We start from the raw sequence: 22129 nt of genomic DNA, 5'->3' as shown, positions 1-22129 counted from the left end.
GTGTGGCAGAGTCAACTTGCTAGAAGGCAGAGATGCCATCCAGAGGGAACTGGACAGGCTGGAGAGGTGGGCCCAGGCCAGCCTCATGACATTCAACAAGGCCAAGTGTAAGGTCCTGCACCGGGGTCTGTGCAATTCCAAGCACAGATACAGGCTGGGTGGTGAATGGCTGAGAGCAGCCCTGAGGAAAAGGACCTGAGGGTCTGGGTTGATGAAAAGCTCAACATGAGCTGGCAGTGTGTATGTGCGGCCCAGACAGTCAACTGTGTTCTGGGCTGCATCAAGAGCAGTGTGGCCAGTAGGGCAAGGGAGGTGATTCTCCCCCTTTACTCTGCTCTCATCAGACACCACCTGGAGTACTGTGTGCAGTTCTGGAGCCCCCAAAACAAGAAAGACATCGAACTGTTGCAGCAAGTCCAGAGGAGGGCCACGGAGGGCTGGAACACTTCTGCTACAAGGACAGGCTATGAGCTGGGGCTCCTCAGCCTGGAGAAGAGAAGGCTTAGAGGAGACCTTATAGTGGTCTTCCAGTATCTGAAGGGGGGCTACAGGAAGGCTGGAGGGGGACTATTTACAAGGTCTTGTGATGACAGGATGAGGGGTATTGGGTTTAAATTGGCAGAGGGGAGATTCAAACTAGATGTTAGGAAAGGGCTCTTTACAGTGAAGGCAGTGAGACACTGGAACAGGTTGCCCAGGGAGGCTGTGGATGCTCCCTCCCTGGAATTGTTCAAGGCCAGTTTGGATGAGGCCTTGAGTGACCTGTTCTAGTGGGAGGTGTCCCTACCTATGACAGGGGGTTGGAACTGGATGATCTTTGAGGTCCCTTCCAATCCAAACCATTCTATGATTCTATGATTCTAATTCTGGGCTGCAAAGCAGGATGTGAAGCAGGAGAAAGCTCCAGAGACTAGGAACAGTGAGAACACAGAAACTTGGACTGCTGTTAATGGCTGCTTATGAGTTCTGCAGGACTCAAAGTCACTGTGGCAGAAATGGAACAGGCCTGTAAGGAGCTTGGCTCAGCCAGTATACCAATACTGAAGCATACACTTTCCTAGGAACAGACACCTCGCTGTGCAGTAGCATGTCATATTTCAATGTGTTAAAAAGAGTCACTGCCTGCTCTCTATGTGAACAAGTCTGAATTTAGATTCTCTAGCCTTCATCTACAAATGGATAGAAGGAGAAATGCTGCAATAAAACTGCTAGAGAGGGAGGGTGAAGACTGAAGCCACACGTCCTTATTGCTAGCTACTTCCAGCAAGCTTGCAAGTTAGCGTAGAATCATAGAATCAACCAGGTTGGAAGAGACCTCCAAGGTCATCCAGCCCAACCTAGCACCCAGCCCTAGCCACTCAACTAGACCATGGCACTAAGTGCCTCAGCCAGGCTTTCCTTGAACACCTCCAAGCACAGCAACTCCACCACCTCCCTGGGCAGCCCATTCCAATGCCAATCACTCTCTCTGCCAACAACTTCCTCCTAACATCCAGCCTAGACCTCCCCTGGCACAACTTGAGACTGTGTCCCCTTGTTCTGTTGCTGGTTGCCTGGGAGAAGAGACCAACCCCTACCTGGCTACAACCTCCCTTCAGGTAGTTGCAGACAGCAATGAGGTCCCCCCTGAGCCTCCTCTTCTCCAGGCTAAACACCCCCAGCTCCCTCAGCCTCTCCTCGTAGGCTTTGTGTTCCAGGCCCCTCACCAGCTTTGTTGCCCTTCTCTGGACACCTTCCAGCACCTCAACATCTCTCTTGAATTGAGGAGCCCAGAACTGGACACAGCACTCAAGGTGTGGCCTGACCAGTGCTGAGTCCAGGGGCAGAATAACCTCCCTTGTCCTACTGGCCACACTGTTCCTGATCCAGGCCAGGATGCCATTAGCTCTCCTGGCTACCTGGGCACACTGCTGGCTCATCTTCAGCCTGCTATCTATCAGTACCCCCAGGTCCCTCTCCTCCTGGCTGCTCTCCAGCCACTCTGTTCCCAGCCTGTAGCACTGCTTGGGGTTGTAAATCCCTCTCATGTGAAAGCAACTTAATTCTCAGCACTTGAAGCCCCCCAGTCTGTTTCAAAAGGCAGCTTGGGAATCTCTTAAAAATTACTTTGAAAAGGAGAAGAAAGAGACTTTTTTTTTAAAATGGTGTTGGCCTCATAACAGCAATGCCAATAGAGGGATGGAGAGCAAAGCCTGATCTATGAGCACAGTTTATGGCTGATAGAAGAAGTGTGGACCAGCCCCAAGAGGACAGCAGATTCGAGTCTTTCCCACCCCAGGACACTTGCACCCATCAAACTTGTATCTTCAGCACAACACAAAGTACAGATGGCAAATTAATTTGGACAGTAACATCTGTCTGTATACCACAGATGGCTCTGTACTGCAACAAGCCTCACATTAATAGGTAGAATCCTAATGATCACTTTTGAAAACTATTAATATAATCATTTTTCAGGAAATAATAAGCTACAACAACTACTCTCTCAACATCCTGACCCATCAACACCAAAAGGGCAATGGTATTCCTTTCACTGTAGGTAAGTGTTCATGCACTATGAACTCTGAAAGAACACTCTGCAATAAGCAAACATCTACCTCACTGGGAATTATTTAACTCAAACAGAATTGGAACATATTTGTTTACCAGTGGATAGTACAGCCACTAATGCAAAAAGCTCTTAAATAAATCTTGTATATGCTCCTCTTGAAACACTATTTCTTGAGTTTTTTACCTTGTCTTAATTATGTAAAGAAAAAACCAAAACCCCAAAAAACAACTCAAAAGTTCAACATTAAGTGGCTAAGAAAAAAAAAAAGTCAATTCACATGTGAACAAGAAAACAAGTTTTCCTATCTCTGTGGAAACCTTTCCCAGAAGTTTATCAATTTGTCTTCTTGATTTTTAACCTGGTACCAGAAAGAAAAATTATTACATTCTTCCATTTCAACTTATTGAAATGAAACTGCATATCATCACTTTGCAACCTCTAAGTATTAGCCATTTTCTCACACTGCACCTCAACAATTTATCACACTCTTATTAGCAAAGAGTCCTAAAACACAGAACATCACCTCAGAAATCAGAACTGTTTTTCAGGCTCACAATCATCTTTTGATAAAGCTTCATTTAAAAGGATTTAAACCATACCAGATAACAGCCATAACATATACATTAAGAAGCATCCCTACCCTGGCAAAAAATCATCTAAATGGCACTGAACATATTTAACATAAAATGTCTCTTTCTAAATACGTGAGATATAAAATCATACACTTAGCATAAGGTAACCTCTAAACTTACAGAAGTTGAAATCTTCTTTGCTGTCTCTGTAACTGCCTGCCCCAATGGTTTCCAAAGATGGAAAGCATAACGACCTGGAAAAGATTGAAGTCAAATTGAATTATAGCCAGTGCTGATTCAAAAAGGGGGAAAAAAAGTCTCACATTTCTGTTCATCAGCTTACAGAGGAAAAACAAAAGCTGAAAATAAAATCAAAACTCTCTCTTGCTAATCTTTTTGTGTCATTTATTTGTTCTACAACACCATTACACATTATTGCTTTTCAAAATGTTTCCTCAACAGCTGGATTTGATCCTGTTTAGCCAAAGCCCCACAGTAAACCTGATATGGTGTACATTTTTCAGTCTTTGCACTATTGGAGGAGGGCAGGAAGTTTAGTGTAGTTCATCTAAAAATGTAGTCATGGACTACAAAGATCCATTGTATTTGTTTACAAAATAAATACATTTAAATGCATTTCAAAATGACAAATGGAGATCTCTGCCTGGTGAAGTTCAAGAAAAAGGGCAGTATGAAGCTTTGGATATACAAGATTTATTAAATACTGTTCAAAGGTTGTCTCCAAAACCAGAACTCTATGTACTACGTGTTTCATGCTGTGATGTTGTATGCTTAATCACATGGTTTGTAAGCACTGCATTTTTTATTTCCTTACAAAAAGAAGATCTTCTGGGATTCAGAACCATTCAAATCCCTACCAGCAGTGAATGTCTAGATTCTAGAACTAGGAAAGTCTAGAGGGAACTCAGACTCTGTTCTCAGAAGTACACAGTAGGTCTTAATTCTCAAGTTCATAGATCTGTGCTATGTTGCAGGAAGATTTTCTCTCTAAGTCCCCTCTCCCTAACTACTGTTTCAAATAACTATTCATTAGCAATGTGATTTACTAACACAAAAAAGGAAATGAAATAATAAGATGTGGCTCTCATTCATTCAAATAGCATCATGCTTTCATTCTTAAAATGAAGTCATTGTATATATTAATTAGGTGATTTTAGTCATCCAAGTTTGTGCCTGTGTTAATGCAGAAGCTAAAACCACTGTTTGCATCTCTGCTGAAAACCACTGTGATGTACTAATACATCACAGTTTCTAACGTTTTCTGTCACCACTTTGTCACTACCTATCCATAAGTTCAACCAACAAAAGAAATTCTAAGAGCATTCCTCTTCTGCTTCTAGAATGAAACTGTTTAATAGGCATACATCACCAAAAAATACTCTTTCCTTTCCCCAGTTCAAAAAAACCCAACAGAACCATACCCATCAGACAGCAGATGTTGGCACAACTTGTTCATCTTTTGCATTTATTCTTGGAGCAAGCATTTGCATGTAGCTGACCTTGGTTGCTTTTATAGGCTGAAAATAATGGCATTTGGTTTGTGCATTTCAAAACCAGAAGAGATGACAGTTAGTTTGCCTGAGTAACCCAGAGTATAAATCACGTTAAACCCATGTTCTGTGTTCAGACTAGAGCCTATTTTTCAGAATATACAGCCCAGATGCAGAGTTCAGGTAACAAACAACAAACTACAGGAACAGTTTAGAGTGACAAATCACTGTAGCCATTAAAAGCTTTTGTTTTTCTGTATTTGAATTTGTCATGAATCATCCTCACAAGATCCTGTTGCACTCTTCTGCACTGAAGAAGCTCTGCCTTGCAATATGCTATTAAATAAAGCAAGATTTTTCACACTGTATTTTGCAAACAAAAAGCAGGTGGAACACTTTAGCTGCTGCTCACAAAATTAGTTTTTCCAGCAGTGGCTGCTCAAAAACAATTTTGGGGAATATGTCAAGGATTCTGAAGAGGCAGAAACTGGATACAATTCTCTATAGCACTGTCAAGGAACCTTATCACTATTTATGCTCATAAAAAATTCATTAGCCCCTTTGGAAACAGCAGGTAACAAGTGCTAGTTTCACACTCAGACAGCAATTTAACTTACCTGCAAATGCAACAGTTGCCACACCAAGGCCAACTGCTATCATAGTTTTGGCCTAAAGCAGAGAAACAGGAGTCAGAATAGCATGTGAATTCTCAGTTAAAATATATGTATCTTTTATAGTGATTTCTGATATCAACTGTGGACATTTCATCCATGATTTACAAAAACCATACAAGTTCTTTATTCCACAGGCTATATTAGATTTTATAGTTCTATTAGTCCATGCCAATGCATGAGGTTTAACTTGGAACCACCCATTATCAAATCAGCAAATAAACACTGACAAAACAGCTCATAATATGCAAGGACAAAAAAACACAGGCAGACATCTATTCAGGAGTACTTCAGGGAAAATCAGTTCAACACAAATGTGCTAGTTTGAAGCTAGCTAGAATGTTTTGGTGAGAACTAGATTACAGGCTGTGGAAGGAAAATAAGGTTGATGTCTACTTCGCTCATAGGCTTGCTGAGATGTATAGGAACAAGAAATAAAAACAGATAACCACTCTTACTTGGGCTGCTGGCTGAGATGCATCTTACTCTCCAACCTCACCCTCCATTTCTTATCTAATCCACTTTGCTTCCTAACCCCCTGGCTGAACCTCCATTCTTCCTTGGCACTGGGGTAAGGTTGAGAGGGGTAGGGGGAAGGTGAAGGGGTGGTTGAGAGCCCCTCCTGGGGACTCAGGTTTCTGGGAGGGCTGTTGTGTTTCTGTGTTACCTTTTACCTGTCTATTTCTGTCTATAACTGTATCTACTGTAAATATCTGCTTGTATATTGTGCTAAGCTGTAACTAATAAGCTTCATTCATATTTCCAATCTGGCTGACTCTAGTCTGAGTGATTTCCAAAGTGTGGGGGGGCAGGGAACACCCAAACCACTACAACAAACACAAGAGAAATATCAGTTTGTTAAAAAAACATAAAGAGGTGAAAAAAAGTTTGCAAAGTCCTTCACTAGGAATCTCATAATAATGCTTGAAAATGGTATTGGGATAGTAACTTAAATGCTATGGCCACAAATGTACATTAGTGGCTTGCAACTTTCATGCTTTGACTCATGGAAGGCCCAACAAAGACAGGAGGAAGTGCAATAATCTCTCTTTGTTACTTTGTGTCAATCTCTGGATCTTATACTATAGATGTCTGTAAATAGGCAGGCTTGTGACAGAGTTTAGACAGTGTTCATTATCATCTAAAATTTGCTTTAAGTCCTAACTGGGCTTTTGGAACCACACTCAGAAAAAGACTTGAACATCCTACCTTTTACTAACTCAAACCCCTCAGATTATGTATACATATTTTCCTACCCAGTGCTTGAAGAAATTCAGATGCCTCAAGAAGGACAGTAAGAAGCATCTCTGTGCTGAAAGACATCTGGTAAACCCTGAGGAAGAGACTGACCTCCCACATGTTTACAGAATTCAACAAGGCTAATTAATGAGCATTCAAAATGTTGGGGGCATTTCTCCACTTCTGAAAAAAAACTATATGTAATTGCTGAAACAAACAAAATGAAGTCATCTGTGGCACTCTCTCCCTCAGGAAACAAGAGAAATCAGATTAGGCCTGTGTAAATTGAATTCAAAACACAACAACAGTGAAAATGCTTTTATCACCAGACTGACTCTTCTATATGTGACTACTGCATTTATTCAATAACTGGTTTATGTGTTTTCTACCAAAAAGCCTGACAAAGCACACACACTGAAATTTGGGATTTACATCACGTTAAGAACTGGATTTGGAGACAAGCTGCCATTGCTAAGATCTCTGGGGCTAAAATTCTCTGGGTTTGATTTTACCAAATATATTTTCTAGAGAGAAAAAGAGATGGAGTAGGAGAAGAGTTGAGAAATACAGGTTGTAAGGCCTTCTAGAGCTGGCTTAATTCAGACTAAAACACAGGCTGACAACTTGCCCAGCAAACAAGCAGATGCATAAGACAAAGACACTGCCATCAAGACCAATGCCTCCTGCAGCTTCAGCTCTAAAGACAAGTGTCCATGACTGCTGCCTGTAGTATCAGTAGCCAGCTGCTACCAGTTGCTGACAACTTGCCCAGCAAACAAGCAGATGCACGAGGTGAAGACACTGCCATCAAGACCAATGCCTCCTGCAGCTTCAGCTCTAAAGGCAAGTGTCCATGACTGCTGTCTGTAGTAGAGTAGTAGCCAGCTCTGAGCTCATCTAGAATCTGTATTCCTCTGTATCTATCTTCTGGATCCTATGGATTTCAACTAAGTACCAACCTCCCATCTACCTAGATGGGGCTATTCCAGCTATCTGCATAATAAAATACTACAATGGCCTAGAGGTTTCTAGTACTGAAAATGGAGCTCCAAAGACTGGGGGAAGCTCTGGCCTTAAAAATCTCCCCGTCTATCCCATTTCAGTAACCTAACTCTTTCATTTCAGCCTTGCTATTAGCATTCATTTCTGAATGTAAAAATAATGTAGCAGTTTTATGTCTGTTGTTCCTTTCAGTTCCACAAGATTTCCCCTCATCTTTAAACCATGAAAAAATGTAAGTACGTTATCCCAAATGGTAGAAGACATAAAACAGCAACGCAATGCAGTTCATCTCCTCACTAAAATAAAACTCTTTTCATTTCTTCTCCCAAATTGGTTTTCCCAGGCTCTCAACATTCAAACCTTATAAAAAATTCTTGTTATTCCTGTTTAGACACTAACCATAAACAGCCACATTCCTGACAGTGACATAACCCCACAGAAATTCTGTGCTTTTCTGTTGTGTGGTTTGTGACCATGGATTTATATTCAATACAGACTTTCCTTGAGTTGTGCAGTGACAGTGAGAATCTTTTACTAAGTGGTTACAGTCAATTAAAAGTTCAACAATGTGTTAAATAGATCACACTGACAAAAAAAGAATACTAGCTTGTGCTTGTTCAAATTAAGTACACTTGCTTTGCCATCAAAATAGGGGTGGTTTAAGTCAGCAGTCTGCAACAAAGTATGCTGCCACTGGTAAGGCTTTAACAGCAGACACCTCATCACAGGTTAAGGCCAAGAACAGAGACCAGCCTAATAAATACTACCTGGACTCTTGTCAGTTCAGTGCAGAAACAGCCTGTATTTTTGCACAGTAGTCTGGAAATGCAAACTGGGATCTCTGAGGACCTTTGATAAAGCAAGTCATGTCCACTGGGATGCATTATTTGGATCTCAGTGGGAAGCACTAGCAGTTGGTGAAAGGTAGAGCTGCCAGGAAAACAGCAGGTACAAAAGCAACACAGCAGCAGCTCTAGAATAGGAACAGAATGCAGTATCAACAGGCATATAAAAATGAGCTAGAAAACTAGGTCAAAGTGATGGGAAGATCAAGGCAGAGAGGCACAAAAGACTGCCCACAATATGAATTAATGTACAAGCACCAGAACAGCTGAGAAATATGGTTGTTCAAAGCACAAATACTCAATAGCAAAGGAAAAAGCAAAGTGGCACTTGGTGCCATGGTCTAGCCTTGAGCTCTGTGGTAAAGGGTTGGACTTGATGATCTGCGAGGTCTCTTCCAACCCTGATGATACTGTGATACTGTGATAATTGCTAATAAGCACTCAGGTCTAAAATAGACACTGTGACTGGGTAAAGGCCCAGCTGTCCATGTTTGTGATGAGATCAAAAAGGAATGGTGGTTGGGCCCAGGTGTTGCCCTGGCATTCCTTTTGTCTTGCTTATTGCAACAGTTAACTATTCAGGGCCACAACCAGCTTTTAGTGGCAGAAGTTGATTTTTACATCACGTCTGGAAGGCCTATCAAGAAATGTGCATGCAACTGGAAAGTCCACTTAGTGACTTATCTACAGTCCCACACTTTACACAATAGAAAATGGAGGTTTAAATATTAACCTTTTTTGGAATAGAATTAAACAACAAAGCTCTAAGAAGACACTGGCAGGTTCTGTCCTTGTCCTTCCCAGAAGGGAGGGCAGCTGGGACCTCAGAGCTGCTGAGCATACTTTGTCTGGGTACTCACATGTGTCATTACAATTGTATTTTCTTTGAGTTGCAGAGTGATCTCTGCAGCAGCAATCGTAAGGGATCTGTATGCATGTTGCAAGTGTAAACAGACTCTGTTATTGATTCATCTGACTGCTGATGTGCAACTGCACCTACAGGAAATTGGGCTGGTGTGGGGGACACAATCACGGGAAACTGTGTTACCATTCACTCATCTGACTGCTCCTCCTGAAGGAAACAGCCTACAGCAAAGTGGCTGTCAGTGTGTCCAACCCATCCTAATTGGCATCCCCGTCAAGAGGCAAGTCCAGCTGCACCTAGCCCCTCTAATCTCTAACTAAATTTGCCCCTTGCTTTGCCAAACAGTGGTTTATAGAAACGCAGTTTACTTGCATTATGAGCAACAGACATCACATAGTAGCAAAGTGTTAACTTGTAACAAAGCACCTTAAATGTTTATTATGGGGTGGATATAGCTTAACTGATGCAAATTCAGCTTTTATTTCAGGTATATAACACAAGAAAGATGGATGGTTTGTCTTTTACTGAGGTGGTCTTTCTCACAAAATGTAGTGGCTTCAAGTTCTAACCCATGAGTCATTTAAGTCCAGATTGACTCAGTTTCCTTTTCCATGCTCACTTAACTAATTTGATTATTTAGAAGAGTAAGTCACAATATTCTGGTGCTTTGAAATGTAGAGTTTAAGTGCAAAGCTTTAATTAAGTGTACTCCTTTCATGCCAATGTTAAGCAAAAGCAACTCACTATCACTATGGAAGGGATCAGTTCATTTAAGGCTTGTTAATACAGCTACCACCACATCCCTTTTTGGCTCCCATTGCTAGAAAATCGATTTTCTTTCAGACTCATAAAGGCTATTAAAAAAAATTAAAAATTGCTTTAGATTATGATAGAATTGACCTTGCTTCCTCCTATCCCACCAAAAAAAGCCATTAACAAGTTCCTCATATGTAGGTTTTAAAGGAAGACATTCATTTAAGATCCAAGAGGGAAAAATAAAGAAATAAAAGATTAAAAAGTAACATCTGTCCCTTTCTTTAGTCAGTGAATCAGCTCCCAAAGGTCAGTCATCAAACCTATGGTATTCTGCTGATCTCAGTATTTTAATTTTACTATGTAGTTTCAGAAACAAATCCTCTTAGATACAGAAAATGAATAAAAGTTTTACTAAATCTGAAAAAAAAATTCTTTTCAGAAATGCATAAGAAAACACAAACAGAAAGGCAACTCCTAGACTCAAATTAACAAAATGTTTGGCAAACAAAAGAGGATAAAGCATATTATTGAACATACAGTATGTACAGAAGTATATACCCAGAGGTATATAACATATACTGTTAGCATACAGAGATCTGTGCCCTAATCCTTTCATATCTATTTTTCCAGTAGCCTTAATAGTTTGCAGAAGGAACAGGGAAGAATGAGAGATTCTTTTTGTAAATTCCTAATTCACAGTGCTTAGCTAAAAACCATATTAAAAAATAGGAAGACCTGTGATTTTTTTAGCACTACAGTTTCTCAAGGGGACACAGTCTCAAGTTGTGGCAGGGGAGGTCTAGGCTGGATGTTAGGAGGAAGTTGTTGTCAGAGAGAGTGATTGGCATTGGAATGGGCTGCCCAGGGAGGTGGTGGAGTCACCCTCCCTGGAGGTGTTCAAGAAAAGCCTGGCTGAGGCACTTAGTGCCATGGTCTAGTTGACTGGATAGGGCTGGGTGATCTTGGAGGTCTCTTCCAACCTGGTTGATTCTATGATTCTATGAAGTAGAAGTTTAACTTACAAATGAAAGGAGAACTTCAAATGCATAGTTTTTAAATCTCAGCACAACACTATTACATCAGGCTACAGGAACTACCTTTGTGGATGTAAAAATCTCCCTGCTTGCATAGGATTTGGATGTTACATATTTTGGTTCTTCTACAACAATCAGTGAAAACACTCTTCTCAGTCAAACAAAAGGTACTCTGCTCACCTCACAACTGGCTTTCAGTCACAGAGCGGCTTGCAATTAGCTCACGTTTAATCATGGATAAACAAAACAGGATGTACTTACATTCCAATAAGTACACAAGTGCATACTGCTGAATTAGAAGCTTAATTTTAAGAAGGTTGGCTGTGAGGTGTTTTAAGTGCTGTACACCACCAAGAAGCAGGATATATAAGTATATTAACCAAGTCTAAAAAATATTGCTGAAGCTACTTCTTCCATTAAAGATTTGTGTTTTTTTCAACGTGAATGAAATTATTCTTGGTATAGAAGCTAGAATAAGGCTTCCATTCCACACAAGAGTAGCTACATCTTATTGGAAGTCTGTTTCAGAGTAAACCACCTAATTAACTCTACATGGAGCCGGATACATTTTGAAGTGGGATTGTATTAAAGCTATCTGCAACAGATTTGATTTCATAATCTAATGTTCTCCTTCCAGTCCTACCTTCCTATGAAATTTAATTTGCTTTCAAACAGTGAATTAGAAGCAATTTCAGCTAGATGCCGTTCTCCATACTCACCCAATTCTCATGGTGATCTGTGCCATTTATTTTACAGCAACTTTCTGGGGCTTGTATTTAAAGCTACACCTAAAGTTTCTGATACTTCTTCATGTGTCACAAATAGCACCAGAACCACAGATTTACTCATAAAAATATTACCATAAGGTATTCAAATCAATCTTTTTGAGTATGTATTAACAACAGCCTCTTGCTTGTATCGCTACAGGCTTTTTATGCTTCTACTGCTGCTCTTCTGTCACTCCAAACTCCAAATGCTTTTGTAAAACACCCACAAGAACAAAAGTGACAGTGATCAAGTGACTTCAGCTAACATCCTGGACAGCTCAGAAACAAGATTCAGTGTAGGATACTGAACACAGCTCTTTTTGCCCTGAGAGATGGATGCTACTGTTAGACTTTGCTTCTACTACTCTTTCCTTCCACTGTGGTAAGAAGATGTTGTTAATGCTGTAGGACATAAGAGGAGCAGATGCACAGCATTACAGTTCCCATGCCATTTCTCTCTGGCAGAACTTCAGAATTAGGTCATATGAAGCTTGACCTCTTTCTGAATTCCTTAGCCAGGAATGCCATAAACAGGGACACTGTTCTTTCTTCTGCTAACTATCAGTTCTTCACAGAGAGAGTGATTTGCCATTGGAATAGGCTGCCCAGGGAGGTGGTGGAGGCACCTTCCCTGGAGGTGTTCAAGAAAAGCCTGGATGAGGCACTTAGTTGACTGGCTAGGGCTGGGTGCTAGGTTGGCCTGGATGATCTTGGAGGTCTCTTTCAATCTGGTTGACTCTATGATTCTATTCTATGAAACGTTCTTCTGCTAACAATTTAACACCATTTAAACTTTGAAACAGGTTCTATCACCAACTGCATGCCAACAGTCAGTTTACAATGTACATGTCTGACAAACACTGCATCCTCCACCTAAAGGCCTTTCTAAAGAAAAGATTTCAATAGAAAATGGCAGCAATCCAGATTCTACTCTTCTAAAGACCTACCTCAGTGACAAAATAACTTGCAGCAACAAAGCAAGACATATTAACCCCAAGTAGGAAAAAAGACCCAAAGAACTCACACAAAATGCACTATGAGTTTCCCTACTAACATTCCATGGGGAGAGTGCATGCTAAATATATAGAGACACACCCTTCTGGGGGAAAAAAAAAATACCTAGGTTGCAATAACAGTGGATAAAAAGATTATGATTTTTAAAACTGTACTTTAAAAAAGAGAAATATTGTAGAGACAAGATCGTGCACACAATGGCTTAAGGCAAATACATCTTTAAAGCCATTTCTAAAATGTGAAAACTTCACCATGAACTGCTTCAAATAGCAATTAATGTATTTTTCCCCAATTCTCAATCTCTTTCCAAAGAGAACTTACTGTCCCATGTACTAAAGTGACCAGAAAGAAAGCACAGAACAAAACTCCAGCACCCTCCCTTTTAGAGCAAGGTACAGACTAGGAAACGTTGGAAGCATTTTGCCTCTGCTCCAGACCCATCCAGCCTCACCCATATGATAAAATATCAGGTGAGAAGTAGTCTTCTGAAACAGAGCAGTACAAAACCATTAATGTTGATACCTATGGCAATAAAACTCACGCACCATGAGAAAAAAGAAAAGCCTGGATGAGGCACTTAGTGCCATGGTCTAGTTGCCTGGCTGGGGCTGGGTGCTAGGTTGGACTGGATGATCTTGGAGGGCTCTTCCAACCTGGTTGATTCTATGAAAATAGAACAGAATCAACCAGGTTGGAAGATACTGCTGGTATTGTCTCTTTAAGGCAGGAGGACAAAACTGTAGCCCTTGTTTGCTCATTCCTGTGCACACTGGAGCAACAGCGTGCTTTAAATGGGGGCTGAGGTGCTCCCGTGTATTCCGCTGCCCATGCAGCACGGCAATGGTTGGAGAAGACCTTTAAGATCAATGGTTGGAGAAGACCTTTAAGATAGTTAAAGTCCAACCATTATCTAACTACCAAGTCTGGGGCTAAACCACTTCCCTTAGCACCACATCTGGCCTTATCTGTTGAGACAGGTTCAGGGGAAGAAAATCAATCAGCACAGCTACTGCAGAATAGGTTTTTAATTCATAGGTACTTTAAGTGATCCCCTGGATGGACAAACTATCCTGGTATGTCAGTGGAGGTCCAGTGTCATGTTGGAATAGCTGAGAAGCAAAAAGTCCAGTCTTTTAGGTTCTAGATACCAAGTTGCCCCCTTCTCTTTCCCCCTCTGAGCCAAAAGGCAGCTGTAGCAGCTTTGAGCACTCAGATGTATCTGATGCATCAGTAACAGGCTACTAGCTGTGCAAACTCAACAGCCTGATCCACTGAGGCAAAGGCAAGGAATAGAAAACACAGTTCCCCTGGCAGATCCACGGGTTGGACTATCCTGCAAACAAAAAGACTTCTACCAGAACATGTAATTGGCAATGATCTGTGCCAGTTACTTTCCTCGTGTGTAAACAAGGCCCACCTTGAACAACATGAACCAGGAAAACCTCTAGCACCATGGAATTCACTTGAATTTCAACCTAAACAAGGCTATAAATGTATTCTTGAAGCTACCATAACAACAAAATACCTGGAGTAACGTTTCTAAAAAATACTTCAGAGAAAGATTAAGAAATTGGGAGTAAAATTAGAAAAAAATGGGGAATAAGAACGGAAAAGATTCAATCTGAGTCACTGATATGCAACTAACTACAGGCAAGTGGCAAAAATGTACCCAGGACACAAAACACGCTCAAGTATTCACATTAACAACTCGTTCTGGAGGCTCATCTGGTACCAAATGTATCACAGTATCACCAAGGTAGGAAGAGACCTCACAGATCATCGAGTCCAACCCTTTACCACAGAGCTCAAGGCCAGACCATGGCACCAAGTGCCACGTCCAATCCTGCCTTGAACAGCTCCAGGGACGGCGACTCCACCACCTCCCCGGGCAGCCCATTCCAGTGTCCAATGACTCTCTCAGGGAAGAACTTTCTCCTCACCTCCAGCCTAAATTTCCCCTGGCACAGCTTGAGGCTGTGTCCTCTCGTTCTGGTGCTGGCCACCTGAGAGAAGAGAGCAACCTCCTCCTGGCCACAACCACCCCTTCAGGTAGTTATAGACAGCAATAAGGTCTCCCCTGAGCCTCCTCTTCTCCAGGCTAACCAATCCCAGCTCCCTCAGCCTCTCCTCGTAGGGCTGTGCTCAAGGCCTCTCCCCAGCCTCGTCGCCCTTCTCTGGACACGCTCAAGCACCTCAATGTCCCTCCTAAACTGGCTGCCAAGTGATTTAGGTTAGGGCAGAGTCGAATTGAGCAATTGGCTTTGTAAATCTCTCATGTGCACATCACCACATTATGCAAAAGAAACAAAACCAAACCCCAGCCCTTTCAGAACGCCTGGTAGAAAAATTCACAGTAACAGAAATATCCTTCGTCAGCAGTCGAGAAGGTTCACCCCTAAACCATATCCCCAAGCACTACATCCAGAGGACCTTTGCACACCTCCAGGGTTGGTGACTCAGCCACCTCCCCGGGCAGCCCATTCCAATGTACGACCACTCTTTCCGCGAGAATGTTTTGCCCAATGTCTGTCCTTGGTAGCCCCAGCCCCCAGCCCCCTGCCCAGCTGCCACATGCGTTATCCTGAGGGGGTGTGAAAGCCCCGGGACTTAGAAGCAGGGTAGGGGTCGGCCTCACGGCTGGCAGGGCCAAACGCCACTCGAGTCCTCAGGGGACCCCCTTTCAGCGCCGCTAGGCTGAGGGGAGGAGTGACGACCCCTGCCTCGGCTCTGCAGGCAGCGACAAGCGGAGGGGCCTAGAGAGGAGGAGGAAGAAAAGGACAAGAAGAGAAGGGGCAGAGCTGGCTGCTACCCTTCTCTCTCCCAGATAGGCTGCCTCCCCCTGCCCGGCGTGCTCACCAGCCCTCGGTCCAGCTCGGCTTGGCCGTTGCCGGCGCCCGCAGGGATCCTGGTGTACTCGGCATAGCGCAAACCTTCCGAGGAACTAGCGGCTCCCTCCATGACGGAAGGCGGGAGGGAGGGGACGCGCTACGGAGCGGCCAGAGGGACAAACTTGTAGACAGGACGGACTCCGGAGCTCCTCCCCGCGCCGATCTCCCGGGAGAGGGGCGGGGCGTGTGACGTAGCAGCGTCTGCCCGGCCTCGCCACCTGCTTCGTGTGCAGCCCGCTTCGTGCGAGGCTCTCGGCGCCGCCTGCTTCGTGCGAGGCTCTCGGCGCCGCCTGCGGCAGGAGCGTTTGTGGCGGTGTGAGTTCGTCCGAATTCCAAGTGTCTAGGGTAGGGGAGAGAGATGGGCACATGAGAGAGTTTATGCATTAAAAACAGGGAAAGAAGAAGGAGAAAACATCTGGGAAGAGCAAGGGCTCTGAAATCGTTCATGGCTACGGATAAAATGCAGGATTTTTAAAGGTGGAAGAGAGAAATTCATCTGGAGGGGAAAAATAAATAAAAGCATTAAACACAGGATTTAGTGTTTATATTTTTGCACCTTGGTACCTGTGAGCAGTTTCAGTGTGTTTGATTTCATTAAAGTGCTGATAGGCTCCAGAAAAGATGACTTATAGACAGATGTCCATCACCATTAGTCCTGCACCACAAAATAAAATGCTCAGTCTCAGTATGGCAGTGTGATAGCTCTTCTTCCCACTGAATGCTGTGTTCCTTTTTCCTCCACTGGCAGTCAAGTTGAATTACCTGCAGATTGCTGAGTGGTGTGACTCAACAAAAATAGTTCCTCTTACCTCCTGTTCCAAACAGTTCTTCCGAGGTGTAAATTTAAGCATGTGTGGTTTTGTATATCCTATTGGTACTCAACAATCCTGTAAAACCAAACTATAGTGCAGCCCCTGACACTACTGGGCTGGAACCAAACTATAGTCCAGCCCCTGACACTACTGGGCTGGAACCAAACTATAGTCCAGCCCCAACACTACTGAGCTGGAACCAAACTATAGTCCAGCCTCCGACACTACTGAGCTGAAACCAAACTATAGTCCAGCCCCAACACTACTGAGCTGGAACCAAACTATAGTCCAGCCCCTGACACTACTGAGCTGAAACCAAACTATAGTCCAGCCCCAACACTACTGAGCTGGAACCAAACTATAGTCCAGCCTCCGACACTACTGAGCTGGAACCAAACTATAGTCCTGCCCCGACACTACTGAGCTGGAACCAAACTATAGTCCAGCCCCAACACTACTGAGCTGAAACCAAACTATAGTCCTGCCCCGACACTACTGAGCTGGAACCAAACTATAGTCCTGCCCCGACACTACTGAGCTGGAACCAAACTATAGTCCTGCCCCGACACTACTGAGCTGAAACCAAACTATAGTCCTGCCCCGACACTACTGAGCTGGAACCAAACTATAGTCCTGCCCCGACACTACTGAGCTGAAACCAAACTATAGTCCAGCCCCAACACTACTGAGCTGGAACCAAACTATAGTCCTGCCCCGACACTACTGAGCTGAAACCAAACTATAGTCCTGCCCCGACACTACTGAGCTGGAACCAAACTATAGTCCTGCCCCGACACTACTGAGCTGGAACCAAACTATAGTCCTGCCCTGACACTACTGAGCTGAAACCAAACTATAGTCCAGCCCCTGCCACTGCTGGGCTGGAACCAAACTATAGTCCAGCCCCAACACTACTGAGCTGAAACCAAACTATAGTCCTGCCCCGACACTACTGAGCTGAAACCAAACTATAGTCCAGCCCCAACACTACTGAGCTGAAGCCAAACTATAGTCCTGCCCCGACACTACTGAGCTGGAACCAAACTATAGTCCAGCCCCGACACTACTGAGCTGGAACCAAACTATAGTCCTGCCCCGACACTACTGAGCTGGAACCAAACTATAGTCCTGCCCCGACACTACTGGGCTGGAACCAAACTATAGTCCAGCCCCTGACACTACTGAGCTGGAACCAAACTATAGTCCAGCCCTGACACTACTGAGCTGAAACCAAACTATAGTCCAGCCCCAACACTACTGAGCTGGAACCAAACTATAGTCCTGCCCCGACACTACTGAGCTGGAACCAAACTATAGTCCTGCCCCGACACTACTGAGCTGGAACCAAACTATAGTCCTGCCCCGACACTACTGAGCTGAAACCAAACTATAGTCCTGCCCCGACACTACTGAGCTGAAACCAAACTATAGTCCGGCCCCTGCCACTGCTGGGCTGGAACCAAACTATAGTCCAGCCCCAACACTACTGAGCTGAAACCAAACTATAGTCCTGCCCCGACACTACTGAGCTGAAACCAAACTATAGTCCAGCCCCAACACTACTGAGCTGAAGCCAAACTATAGTCCTGCCCCGACACTACTGAGCTGGAACCAAACTATAGTCCTGCCCCGACACTACTGAGCTGAAACCAAACTATAGTCCTGCCCCGACACTACTGAGCTGGAACCAAACTATAGTCCAGCCCCGACACTACTGAGCTGAAACCAAACTATAGTCCAGCCCCGACACTACTGAGCTGAAACCAAACTATAGTCCAGCCCCGACACTACTGAGCTGGAACCAAACTATAGTCCTGCCCCGACACTACTGAGCTGAAACCAAACTATAGTCCTGCCCTGACACTACTGAGCTGAAACCAAACTATAGTCCAGCCCCTGCCACTGCTGGGCTGGAACCAAACTATAGTCCTGCCCCGACACTACTGAGCTGAAACCAAACTATAGTCCAGCCCCTGCCACTGCTGGGCTGAAACCAAACTATAGTCCTGCCCTGACACTACTGAGCTGAAACCAAACTATAGTCCAGCCCCTGACACTACTGGGCTGGAACCAAACTATAGTCCAGCCCCTGCCACTGCTGGGCTGGAACCAAACTATAGTCCAGCCCCCGACACTACTGAGCTGAAACCAAACTATAGTCCTGCCTCGACACTACTGAGCTGAAACCAAACTATAGTCCAGCCCCCGACACTACTGGGCTGGAACCAAACTATAGTCCTGCCCCGACACTACTGAGCTGAAACCAAACTATAGTTCAGCCCCCGGCACTACTGGGCTGGAACCAAGCTATAGTCCGGCCCCTGCCACTCTTGACTTCTTGCAGCAGCTACAAACTGGAGCATAGTTCAGCGTGCAGAGAAACTTCTTTACAGTGAGGGTGACAGAGCACTGGAACAGGCTGCCCAGAGAGGTTGGGGAGTCTTCTTCTCTGGAGACTTTCAAAACTCTCTTGGATGCATTCCTGTGCAAACTGCCCAAGGTGATCCTGCTTTGGCAGGGCAGTTGGGCTTGATGATCTCTAGAGATCTCTTCCAACCTCTAAAGTTCTGTGACTCTGTCAGGGTGGACTACTGTTAAGCTTTTAGGTAGAGAACCTTGAAAACCAAACAACTCTCCTGGGCTCCTCTTCAGTATTGTATTGCATGAGATTCTTCCAAGCTGACCCCTGAGAGCCTTGAACAGGTCAAAATCTGCTCTCCTTATGTCCAGGGCTGCAGTTCTGCTCTTTTGCTGTATTTCTACTGTCTCATGGTATCTGCAGCCAAGTTCTTCCTCATTTTTAAGTACCAAATCAAGATTAGGATCTGTCAACCCCTTGAACACACTTTGCATGGGAGCTAATTTTCACAGCACTCAGGAAACATGTCATTGTCAGGGTAGCAAAATTTGTTCTTTAAAATGTCTCTGCCATACCATGGTCCCAATAAATATGTTTAGGCAAGTTCTGAGATGGAAAAGAGTGGGCTGAATATCTTCCTCCTGTCACCAGCTATGTTATTACTACTACTTTCTGGGCAGTAAGACTCAGGTGGCATACAGGTTACACAGAGCAAACCAGATAACCAACACAAGGGAAAATGAATCTTTTGCAAGGAGTGAAAGACTGTAGATTGTTTGTCTTGAAAGCAAGGAGGGAAGGAATGAAAGCATCTGGGCCTTTGGTTATGGTGCTTTCCTGACGCTGTTCTCAGCGTGGCACAGCTGTGTGCCACACTATGCACAGGATGGTGCTGGTAGAGACAATCTGTCCATTACTCTAAACACTGGTGTGTTCCAGCATATTGTCACTATTAATGTGTAGCAATTTGGTCCATATTTGTTATGCCATTTAAGGTAATTGTCTGCATACTTTTCCTGTAAATGACTTTCCTAAACAGTCTGTGCTGCAGTGTTCCATGTCGCAGTCAGGATCAGTGCTGGCAAGACTCTTTCTCTGGCATGAAGAAAGAGATATCAGATTAAAGCTTGTGAAATTGATAACAGGGAAGGGGGACTTTTGTATTCATTTTTTTACCACTGAGAATGTCAAAAGCAGCTCTAACTGCAGCACCTGATCAGTGACATTAGAATGGCAGGGACTGACCTTCCAGGCTGATGGTTAAAGTTTCTGAAGTGAGTCAGAGAGTATAATTGAGAGTTATCAAGGAAATCATAAAGCATATCATATAAAACCAGCAGAGCCAGTACTTGAGCTTTGCTGAATTGTCATGTGCTTGCAAAATGAGTAAAGAATAAACCTTCCCAGTCACTGCACCAGGATTAGAGGTTGGAAGAGTTCACTGCTCCTAAAAACATCTGTCTGTGTTTCTCTAATTACCACAATACACTATAAAAGCAAAAAGAGACATAGAACCATAGAATCAACCAGGTTGGAAGAGACCTCCAAGATCATCCAGTCCAACCTAGCACCCAGCCTAGCCACTCAACTAGACCATGGCACCTGAGCTGTGGACTCCTACTCTCATTTAACAACATATCCTGAAACATTAAGCAGTGAAGAAGCTCTTTCTAGATACTATAATTATTTTCTGATTGACACTTTTGGTTGTCTAGGTACCACAGGGCAGTACATTATACAAAATCCTAGGATGGAACTAATCATGGCCTTCAGGAATTACAAGAGCACAATTATTCCTTGAAGAAGATAACACAGACAGCAAAAGGCTCAGGTATCTTTGGTGAATAAGAGTATTAAAATGATTTATGTGCAAGTAAATCTCTACTTAAAACTGTTCTATATATATATATATATATATAGGAATTGTACAAGTATTGTTTTAATACTGTCAGGCTTCTCAAGGACCTTTTTCCTTCTGGTCACAGTGCTGGGGCAATAGTATCACAGTATCCCAGTATCATCAAGGTTGGAAGAGACCTCACAGATCATCAAGTCCAACCCTTTACCACAGAGCTCAAGGCCAGACCATGGCACCAAGTGCCACGTCCAATCCTGCCTTGAACAGCTCCAGGGACGGCGACTCCACCACCTCCCCGGGCAGCCCATTCCAGTGTCCAATGACTCTCTCAGTGAAGAACTTTCTCCTCACCTCCAGCCTAAATTTCCCCTGGTGTAGCTTGAGGCTGTGTCCTCTTGTTCTGGTGCTGGCCACCTGAGAGAAGAGAGCAACCTCCTCCTGGCCACAACCTCCCCTCAGGTAGTTGTAGACAGCAATAAGGTCTGCCCTGAGCCTCCTCTTCTCCAGGCTAACCAATCCCAGCTCCCTCAGCCTCTCCTCGTAGGGCTGTGCTCAAGGCCTCTCCCCAGCCTTGTCGCCCTTCTCTGGACACGCTCAAGCATCTCAATGTCCCTCCTAAACTGGGGGGCTCAGAACTGAACACAGTACTCAAGGTGTGGTCTAATAGCTATAAAAGAGTTCTTTGTCTCTGATAGCATTTCCATAGTTTACCAGCCAATGTGGCCTTTCCCAATAGATTTGTTGCAGGCATCTTTAATAGTATAAAACATTAATTTGTAGTCTTGATTGGTTTTGTAACGTTAGAACCTTAAAATAGCTCTGCTTCATTATTTAGTTTCATATATAGAACGATATAGATATGCACAGCATTCTCCAGGCACAAGAATGTTTTTCAGACACTATTTCAGGATCTGGATATAAGAAGTTCTGGACATCAGGTCAATTATATTTTCAATCCCCACTTTCTTTTACTGAAGTAGTATTGCATAAAGGAGAAGTGGACCTGCTCTACTGCTGAAGGATTCTGCAGAGAAAGCAAGGGTCAGTTTTCTTTCAGAGAGTGGAAGATGATAGTGTTTGACAAGTACTGGCAATTTCAGTTTTTGCAATAGAGTAGGAAGTGTGTGCAGCATTTTACATCTCCTAAATAGACTACCCAGCACTGAAACACACAGCTAATGGCATTATTCCTCTAAGCCTGACAAATTGCAGTCCTAAGTCTAAACAAAAATAAATCTTGGCCAAATGCTGGCATTTTACCCTCATTCTGGAACTGCTTCTCCAGAGAGCAGAGGGATTTGTCTGAACTATAGCAATTAGTTCTCTTAAATCTGCAGAACAGGTCCTCACAACAGAGCAAAGTGCATGGAAGTAAAAGTGATACT

The 22129-nt window shown here is 43.6% G+C and overlaps 1 protein-coding gene across 1 annotated transcript in view; it reads right to left on the bottom strand.

Moving 5' to 3' along the window:
- The window catches only part of DNAJC15 (DnaJ heat shock protein family (Hsp40) member C15), a 33723-nt gene extending 17857 nt beyond the window's left edge, over window positions 1-15866 (bottom strand). The window contains exons 1-3 of the mRNA XM_064174925.1: window positions 15684-15866; window positions 5252-5303; window positions 3304-3377 (exon numbers count right to left, since the gene is read on the bottom strand). Of these exons, the coding sequence (XP_064030995.1) occupies window positions 3304-3377; window positions 5252-5303; window positions 15684-15785 (228 nt within the window). The 5' untranslated portion in view covers window positions 15786-15866. The remainder of the gene's footprint in view (window positions 1-3303; window positions 3378-5251; window positions 5304-15683) is intronic.
- Between the last annotated feature and the right edge of the window lie 6263 nt (window positions 15867-22129).

The sequence above is a fragment of the Pogoniulus pusillus genome, chromosome 3, assembly GCF_015220805.1.
Source record: "Pogoniulus pusillus isolate bPogPus1 chromosome 3, bPogPus1.pri, whole genome shotgun sequence".
Classification (NCBI taxonomy): Eukaryota; Metazoa; Chordata; class Aves; order Piciformes; family Lybiidae; genus Pogoniulus; species Pogoniulus pusillus.
The sequence above is the reverse complement of the archived record's forward strand: the minus strand, read 5'-3'. Positions and strand labels throughout refer to the sequence as shown.